The sequence below is a fragment of the Drosophila rhopaloa genome, unplaced genomic scaffold (assembly GCF_018152115.1).
Source record: "Drosophila rhopaloa isolate 14029-0021.01 unplaced genomic scaffold, ASM1815211v1 contig_115, whole genome shotgun sequence".
NCBI classification, from domain to species: domain Eukaryota; kingdom Metazoa; phylum Arthropoda; class Insecta; order Diptera; family Drosophilidae; genus Drosophila; species Drosophila rhopaloa.
The window spans coordinates 9,512,662-9,522,049 of NW_025334990.1; the positions used below are offsets into that span (position 1 = coordinate 9,512,662).

General features: G+C 44.5%; 1 protein-coding gene and 1 long non-coding RNA gene across 7 annotated transcripts; one reads left to right on the forward strand and one right to left on the reverse strand.

Annotated features, from left to right (window-relative positions):
* Positions 1-2,506: 2,506 nt before the first annotated feature.
* LOC108049501 (organic cation transporter protein) lies at positions 2,507-8,330 on the forward strand. Of its 6 annotated transcripts, none has more exons than XM_017130702.2 (4): positions 2,507-2,567; positions 5,610-6,011; positions 6,511-6,654; positions 6,720-8,330. In XM_017130702.2, exons 2-4 carry the CDS (start codon positions 5,632-5,634, stop codon positions 7,687-7,689), a joined length of 1,494 nt encoding a protein of 497 aa, XP_016986191.1. In that variant the 5' UTR covers positions 2,507-2,567; positions 5,610-5,631; the 3' UTR covers positions 7,690-8,330. The 6 variants fall into 6 exon arrangements, with proteins under 6 accessions (XP_016986191.1, XP_016986195.1, XP_016986192.1 ...); XM_017130706.2 differs by having other exon boundaries at positions 2,511-2,567; positions 5,617-6,011; XM_017130703.2 differs by lacking the exon at positions 2,507-2,567 and adding an exon at positions 4,317-4,493.
* On the reverse strand, positions 4,502-5,708 carry LOC108049502. Its single transcript, XR_001769547.1, has 2 exons — positions 5,599-5,708; positions 4,502-5,529 (listed from the first exon to the last, which is right to left on the reverse strand). It is a non-coding gene; the product is annotated as an uncharacterized LOC108049502 (long non-coding RNA).
* Positions 8,331-9,388: the final 1,058 nt, after the last annotated feature.

Sequence of the window (9,388 nt, forward strand, 5' to 3'; positions counted from 1 at the left end):
TTGTCCTAGGTCCTGTTCTTATTATTGTTTCTGTTGCTGTAATTCCGGCTGCCGTGTTGTGTGACTTGAAGCGTGGCACGGAGCAGCATGTAAACACAACCTCAAATTAAAATATGTTTGCTTATGCAGCATGTAGTGCAAACTGAACGGCAAACTATAACCGATGCCGGGCCGAAGTTCCCTTCCCGCACCGTCCCTCCGTCCTAGGCATAAATTAAAAGTTTGCAACATTTGCACGGAGCCAAAGTTTCGCTCGGCAAAAGCTAATTATGCATAAAGCTGCGGCCCTGACAAGGGGTTTATTTACCTTCTGGTCTGCTGCTATCCAAGTCGAAGCTGTTGCCACAGCCGCGGGAATCAGAAGCGGTAATCGAGGGCAGTCGTGGGTCGTCGGCGGTTGCGGAGCGGTATTATGACAGCTGCCCAACTGACTGACAGGCTGCGGTGAGAACGGCTGTCGGCGGCGGAAATTAAACGCCTCGATTTGCGTGCCCGTCACGCGTAAATCAGGTAACACGAGGGCCGCCGAGGCCGTTGGCCAACAAATTGATTAGAGCCCTTTAAGCCGAAGCATACATGGAAAAAACATAATTTTCAATCTCATATTAGCAGACCCAAGGCACAAAAGGTTCATTTTTATATTGAGAAAAGTCTTCATATTCTCTTTTATAGCAAATAAAAATATGTTCAAAATTATAAATTATATTTATAATTATTCCTTATTATTATTATTTTTAGCGCTTACGTTGCTCTATTATTTATTAATTTATTTACTGTACAAGAAAGAGGCGGTTTAAGTCATAACTACATACGTTGTTTTCGGGCCGGGATATAATTAGTATCTAATTATTAATTAGGTACATTTTATTAGGAGTATATTGATTCTTTGATTCCGAATGACTTGAAATCTGAGCAGTAACAAAATTGCTTAATGAATAAAAACGTTAAATGGTTTAATGGGGAAAATAAATAAGTAACTTTAACGATCTTCGCTGAAGGGATTTTCGTATAAATGACTTGAGAGAACAACTTAAGGGGCAGATAAAGAGGATGGTTTCCATTCCGGCTTGGAGCTGTTGTCTCATCAATCTGGGAAGTGTTGGCAGGCCGCTCATCATCATTCCCACCGGCTTCTGGGATTAATCCCGAGCTAGAAAACCGCCGAAATGGGCAATCGCAGTGGATGAGCTCGAAGACCTGGCCATCCGTTGATTTATGTGACACACATTAGGACGTCCGTCTGGTGCAAATTGAAAGGGGCCCGGCTTAGCTGCAACATATTGCCGCGTTTTATTATGCTTCGAAATTAACAATTTCAGCTGCCCGCAGCGGCAGTCGCATTCCATGTTAATGCACTTTATCGCCCCTGGCCAGTGGAAATTACTCAAAAAACGGCGCACAAATTGCAAACAGGGCGCGCATAAATTAATCGAAGCCTAGGCTAGCGAAATTAAAACATTAATCTGCCGCCCGGCCAAGCAGCATAATAATTAATGCTGGCTTAAATTTATTAATTTATTTATAAAGCCAAAAAGGGAGACCAAAAAGGTACTGAAAAAGAGGTGCGAATCGCAGACCGAATGCGCATTTCCGAGGATCCCGGGAAAACGGGTATAATGGAAGTCCAAGTGCCGTCCGGCAATAAAAACCAAAGACATCTCCAAATGGCCCGGGATGAAGTGGACAGCCATGGGGCAGCTTCCTTGGCTCCGCTGAGCTGTGCGCAGTTTTAAAAAATGTCAGTACGCCCTCCAGGGACAGATTAGCGATTAATCTACGGGGCATGGTCACATGCACGCCCTTCGGACTCCGCTGCTCGGACATCTGCCCCCTCCACTACATGCCCCCTTTGCCGGGCGGACGAGGTAACGATTAAAAAATCTCCACATAAAAGACTGAGCACTTAATCAAAGAGGATTTAGAGAGGAATAGGGCGACTGCAGAGGCCGGGACAAAAAGCCAAGGCAACCAGGGCCAAAAGCGTTGATGCGGCGCTTTGTTTCTAGCTGCTTCTCCTCGTAATGCATACCCTGATATCCAATTCGCGGCATTGCGGAATACTCAATCAATTGGACAATGAAAGAGTTACTAAAGAAAATCTTAAGTTGATAAATTAAATATTTCCCCTAGCTAAACCGCTTTCTATTTTCGTCAATCATGTGTATGTTTTTATCAAGTTTTATTCTATTTAAGGTCTAATTTTGATTTACTTTCAAAATTTTCTCTCACACAGCTTATGCCTAAAAGCTCTAACAAATTTACTGTATAATTTATATTACAGCCGAACGGAAAATAAATAAACAAATAACTACATTCTTAAAACCCTAGTTATTAAGTTTAAAAGTGTTTCTCTATCTTTTTTGAACAGGTAGCTAATTGCGAAAAGACAGACTGGCAGATGCTCGATAAGCAAACAGGTAGGTTAAGGTGTGTTTTTGCTTCAAGGGTGGTTTAGCCATTTTACCTTATATAAAGTAAGGTCAGTTTATTGATTTTTCTCAGTTGAAAACGAGCACTTGGCAGGTGTGAAGTGTTGATCCAGAAAAAGGGAGCGAACTTTCGCACAGGTAAGTGAAGTTTCTCTATCTTATAAGTAATAGTATACACAAGAAAACATTACAAAACAATAGAGTATCTCCCAGTCGCCTTTTCTTCGGCGGTAATCGCCTTACTTGGATTTTAACTACATATTACAAGCACTTTTATTTCGCTAAGCGTTGCTCATAGTTTTCGGTGCGCTTTTTCACTGCGATGCTCCCAGCATCCACCAGCCCCACCTCCTCCGCCACCGAGTCCCCTCTTGGAAGACCTTAAATAGTGGCAAAGACATCTCACAGACTTGGCCCGCTGCATTTGTCAATTTACTACGAGCTGAAAGGGGCGTGGTCGCGCATAAAAATGATATATGTGAGCGCTGAGTTAGCAATTTTCGTATGAATTGGCAGAGTTGCAGTTGCTGCTGCTGCTGCTGCTGTTCGCTTTATGAATTTCTTTATGGCCAACCTATAAAATATTTTGATTGCGCCCTGGTGTGTCAAGGAGGGTAGGGGGTGGAGCAGTTGAAATTAAATGCCTGCTGCTTGATTTGCTCGCTGGCTCTCAAGTGGATTCCTCGCAATCCGGCGGCCATGGCCACTCGACCACTGTCCACTTCAGTGCCGGCCTGCAATTATGGAAGAAAAACCGCAAAAGCGCTCCAAAGCCGGCCCAAACATTTGTTGGCCTTGGCAAGTGCTTTTCCCTGCGCAGCACCAGAATTTTGGCATTTCCCTGTAATCCTTTTGTGTGCTAATTGGAGCGTTGCCGGGCCATAATACCCACTCCCCACTTACCCACTACGACTGCAAATATCTGGCCTAAACAACCCGCATGGCGTCCCATTCAGGGCACCGAAATCGGCTTTGACCACTTGTCAGGGAACCAAATGTAAATATTAAATGGTGCTTTTTAATTGGATTTAGTTATGTGGATGCATGGCAGATCAGTTGGTTATTGGTTTCGTTCAGACAATACTTCCAGAATGTTGTTTAATATTAAACGTTTTGAAATATTTATTGGTATCTATTGAAAAATTATTAAAATGGCTGATATACTAATTATTTATTTTTATTCTTTACCATTTAAAGCATCTTTGAGAATAATTTGGCACAATTAAACGTGGACCAATTTCAGTTAAACTTGAAAATTAAGAACATAGTTTTTAACACTTAATTATTTTGTTAACGTTCTCCATTTATTTGTTTTATGTTTTTAAGCTGATCATGAATGTTTTGAATGTTTTTTTTGGAAACTTATTTATTTATAGCAAATTGTTAAATGCTAAAATGATTAGCAATATTAAACAAAATTATCGTCTCGCCAACTGCTCCATGTTATTGTTAATTTGTGTTCGAATATCTGGTGTATACCAAACCTATCAAGTTTGGCCAAACGCGTGGTCAACTGATGAACACTGCGTGATTATGTTTGGATTTGATGGCTCTCTATTATCGAATATTTGAGACGTCTCCATTAATTAGCGAAAAACACCACTGATCTATTTTGGAATACAGGAGCTATGAGGCTTAGCCGAATGTTTGAATAAGATTTGGCAAAAGGCTTAGCCAAGGTGAGATAATTTTGTAAACAAGAGAAATAGACGTTTGTTATCTCGCTTAGACACAAGTTCAGGGAAGTTGGCATTGTTGTTATATTCGCGACGATTGTCGAACGCCGCTTATCATCTGGGATTAAGGTTCACACGACTTTATCGCCATCCCAGTTGCTTCATTCTAGACGAGACTAGATGCTGCTGCCATTGAATGTGGAGCATTGAAGCTTTCCAGACGTGGTTCAAGAAGTGCTTTATTAATAGAAAGAATTATCAATTGAGTCGGTGAATTATATAAGTTTGGCCCCCAGACAAGCCCCCGGAATATTTCTATTAATAATTATCAATGGTTGATGGTGAAACCCAGACTTATTTTGCTTTGTCTGCTTAGAAAAATCACTAGGTAAGTGCTTCTGAACTTACAGTGCTAAGATTTTATTAAAAAATGTCGCTAAAATAGCCAAGAGTTTGACTACTAAAAATTGTTTAACCAAATGCAAATTGCTACGCATTAAATATGCCAAAGCCAATTGAATTGAAATTTTAAGTCTAAACAAAGGCATCGCCAAAGCATAAATATCTACCAAGATTTGTACATTCCCTAGTGGGTGCTTTGTTTCTTGCCAGATTTATCATGTGGCGATCGTATTATAACGCTGCGTTTTCTGAATGGCTATTCCATTGATTGGCCATCCAATTTGCATATATAATTTATTTGCAATTGTTGTGACATTTTGCCAGCCAGAGCCACTGACGATTGCGCAAAGTGCCTCCGCCAGACAGGTTGTCGTTGCCGTGGGAACTTGTCGCGGAATCTCCGACCTGAAATCTCGGCTCGTCCCGCTCCCTTTCTCCCGCCCTCCCCGCCAACTTTCACTGAGCCAGTGCTTCCTTAATTAAGTCATCTTAATGGGTAACTGGGACTCGTGGTTATCTGCGGCCAGACAATGGCTTAATCTGCCAGCTAGATCCCAGTAAACGGGCCGGGTCCCCGGGCGCACCTTCCTCCAATTAACCAGGCAGCCGACTTCATTTACCTACTTAAAGAGTAAAAGTTTAGCCCCAGTCGCTTGGCCTTTTGGCTGACAAACTGCAGCGGCAATGGAGGCCGTACTCCTATTTCCAAATGCCATTTTGCCGGTGGATCCGTTGGCCGTGGTGCTAATGCCCCCGACTTCTAGTTCCCCTCGGCTAAGCCGCCCCTCGACTTGTCACGCTGCCACCGACTCCGAAGTCGAATCACTGAGGCTCTCTCTCTGGGAAAACCGGTTAACTGGTGGCCGGTTGGCTGGCAAATGAAATCTCTATCTGCCCGGGTTCCATAATTTCACGCCAGTCTGCACTGAGCCGCACCGCTCGATATGTCCAATTTGTGCTGGAGCCCGGCAAATATTTGAGAAAGTCCACCCACAACGAAAACCAGTCAGCTTGGTAGGCCTCTGCACTTAAGAAAATAATTTAGAAAATTTTGTTTTCAAAATTCAGATGTTACATTTTTAGGCACTTACAAATCTTTCAGTTTTTAGAGCCTGAAAAACACCATGGCCGACAGACAAGAAAAACCGCTCAGGCCCGTAACGAAGACGGAAGATCCGATTATATCGCAGATCGGCGACTTCCGGCGCTACCAGTTGTTCTTCTTCTTTCTGATCCTATTGTGCAAGTTCGGCACCGGCTGGCACACACTTGGCCACATCTTCCTGGCCGCCCCCACGCCCCAATCCTGCACCACGCCCAATGTCACGGATCCGTGTAGTCACGATTGCTGGGACACCGAGTTCGACACCAGCGTCTTCAAATCCACCATCATAACCGAATGGGATCTCACGTGCGACAGGAAACAGCTGGCCAGCTTGTCCCAGTCCATTGTAATGCTGGGTGTCCTGTGTGGCAGCTTGATTTCTGGCATGCTTGCCGATCGGTGAGTATATTACTTTCAATCACAAAATAAATTAGATAAAAGACAGTCGCCTCTTTGCTGACTTTCTAGTTGGGAATTATAAATATTACTAAAGCATTGAAATACTTAAACCAATTTTACATAGTTTCCGAGGTCCATCCTTTCTTTTCAAAAATGTTTCAAAATCACGTTTATTTTTAGGAAATCCTATCACTGTAATATTTTAACCTTTAATATTTTAACCTTAAAAACAATTTTTTATGAAACTGAAAAGCTTGTTTATAAAGACATAAACATACAATGCTCTCCTTAAGTCGTTTTATGATTATCTTATTTTTTTAACATGTCTTTTTTTTCCAACTCGAGAAAGAAATGAAGACACAAAGATTCAAAGTTTTACACATTAGAGCGATTGATGTTTATTAACTTTTTAATAGGCAAACTATCGCTTTTCAATAACGGGAAACGAAAGAAAATTTAATCCAAATTTATAATAAATCCTTTAATTTGTAACCCCCAGAGTTGGAAGACGTCCTGCTTTCCTGACCTCCTGCTTCATGCAACTGATCACTGGTCTGATCGTTTGCGTGTCGCCCTACTTCTGGTTCTACTGCTTCTTCCGGTTTCTGGTGGCTGTGGCCACGGCGGGAACGATGACCACCAGGTGGGTTCGGAAGCACTGCCTCAGAGATCGTCCTCAAATGTATACTTAATTGCTCCCACCCGCAGCTTCGTCTTGCTTATGGAGATCGTGGGTCCGAAGAAGCGCGAAATGGTGGCCATTTTCTACCAGCTACCCTTCAACATCGGCCACGCCTCCCTGGCCGTGTTCGCCTACTTTATCCGGGAATGGCGCTGGTTCCAGTTCAGCATCACGATCTTCTCGGCCGTGTTCGTGATCTACATCTGCCTGGTGCCGGAATCGCCGCGCTGGCTCTTCACCACCGGCAGGGTGGACAAGTCGATCAAGATTCTGGAGAAGATCGCCAAGTGCAACAGGGCGCCGACGGAGACAGTGCGTCCGGAGATCGAGGCGGCCTACGCGGCACTGGCCGCCCGTCAGCCGCTGAAGAAGGGCACCATGCTGGACCTCTTCCGGACGCCCTTCCTCCGGGTGAAGACCATCTGCATGGCCAACAACTGGCTGGTGGTCTGCATGGTCTACTACGGCACCGCCCAGTACGTCTCCAAGCTGGGCGGCAACATCTTCGTGAGCAACCTGATCGCCGCCGGAGTGGGTGTCCCGGGCACCTGCCTCTGCGTCCTCATGACCAAGTTCCTGGGCCGCAAGAAGACGCTCCTGATCTCGAACGGACTGAGTGCCGTGGGCCTGATCCTCCTGGCCGCCCTCTCCGCCCAAGGTGACTTGGTTAAAGTGGCCTGCGCCACCATCGGACTCTTCGGGGCCTCGGTGACCTTCCCCAATGTCTATCTGTACGGCGGAGAGCTCTTCCCCACGGTGGTGCGCTCCAACGGAGTGGGTCTCTGCTCGATGATCGGACGGATAGGCTCCATTCTGGCCCCGCTGATCTGCGATCTGGATTCCTTTGGCCTCTGGATAGCGCCCCTCATCTTCGGACTGTTCTCCATTCTGGCCATGATCGGCACCATCTTCATTCCGGAGACAAGGGGAGCTCCTCTACCGGAAACCCTCGAGGATGGAGAGACTTTCGGTCGCAGTAAGAAGGCGCTAAACTAGACCATTTCGCGCTGTGTAACAAATCGGTAAGGCGAGAATTCATAATTTTCGAGCCCAGCCAAACCATTAATGCCTGGGCTCCAAAATTTATTAAATTTCGACCTTAGTTGCGATTTATGCGATGCGATATGTCAGTCAGCGCGCGAATTGCCGTTCGTGCCGCAAACAAGAGGCGAAAAAAATTGAAAAATCTAGCGAATGCAAAAGGTAATTACCGCGGAGTAACTTCCACTTCGTGATTATTAAAACTGGGTTAGCAGTCTGAATCCAGCCTTAATGTCGAGGTGCAAAGCAGCCAAATAGTTAACTGGCAGTGTTCAGCAAGCCCGCCAAGCGACTGGGAATGCAAACTTCGCATGTGAACCCAATCGATAGCAAAATAGCATGGAAATTACACAGTCGAAACCAAGGAGGATGTGGGAACTATTTCTTAAGCCAAACTACATCTCTCAAGTCATCTCCAGCCATAACCGAAGCTCTTAAACTGGAATATCCCTCATCAGTCTCTTTAAGTCTAGATCATTAAGTTCGGTAGTACAATTAATTGTTTTGTAGCATTGACTTATATCGCAAAATCATTTTTCCAATATGTAAGTAATTTAAGAACAAATAAATGGCATTTTAGCATTTCATTTAATAAACCAACTCGACTGCAGAATCGATTACACACATCAGCGCGAATGACTTTCACAGCGATTCCATTAGGTCGACTCCAGTCGACGATGCCCATGGCAATTATCGGCAACTTCCACCATCTCATCACACCATCTCCACATCCTCTGGAATCGGGAGGATGGGATGACCTTGGCTGGGCAAAAACCGGCTGGAGCACCACTCAAGGTTAATATTCATTGTCAACATTAGGTACGCCTCATTTGTATGCTGCTCTTGGCTCGCGCTCTCATTCCCTTTTACACACAGAAAAAATAGGTCAGTCTTCAGCTGATACTAATAGTTTACATTTATTAAAGATTTATTTTCTCTTTGTAAAATTAAACAAATATTTATAAGTCTTACTCTCTTATTTCTGCTCTGTTAACAAAGTAAGACAGATAACTTTATTGAATTCTAGACATATTTCAATTCACAGCTAGTTCGGAATGCAATTTTCGTACTGCGATTAAATTCATTGCAGACTGTCTCGTCCTCTTTTTTTCAATTTTCTATTTTTGTTCTCATAATCAAAATTTGTTTCAGTGCATCTAGACGTCAGTTGTCGGCACTTGGCAACATAAAGCGGGCCTCATCCTTCGACGTTCCATCGCCACTCAGCCCGGAGCTGCAGTTGCATTTCGGAATCGGACTGAGACTGAGTCTCAAATTGAAGTCCAGAATGGGCCAAGTTTTTAGCGTCATCGGCGCTGGCAGCTTGTCATGTCAGCCGAACGCAAACTGTCAGAATTCGAGGAGAGCGGCCAGTGGCGGGCATTCGCATCGCAGGACCGACTGGCGGTGTCGCATACTTAATCAGCGGCGGCGCGTCTTAGTGATAATTACCGGGCATTTTTGCAGCTCCCCAAAGCCGCCCGCTGATGTTGTGAGATGTGGCCAAATGAATGGCCTCAGCGGCTCCACTGTAGTCACTCGATGATTATTCATTGTCCTCGGTTCAAGTAGATCCCCCAGTGCTCCTCCCACACCGCTTCCATCGACTGTGAGCAATTTGTAGATATTCTGGTAGCCATCAAGGAACAACAGG

Excerpts from the sequence above, each read along its gene's own strand:
- LOC108049501 (XM_017130702.2), top strand. The coding sequence starts at position 5,632 with ATGGCCGACAGACAAGAAAAACCGCTCAGGCCCGTAACGAAGACGGAA. Across the intron at positions 6,012-6,510 it reads TCTGGCATGCTTGCCGATCG|AGTTGGAAGACGTCCTGCTT; the intron begins GTGAGTATATTA and ends TGTAACCCCCAG. Across the intron at positions 6,655-6,719 it reads GCGGGAACGATGACCACCAG|CTTCGTCTTGCTTATGGAGA; the intron begins GTGGGTTCGGAA and ends TCCCACCCGCAG.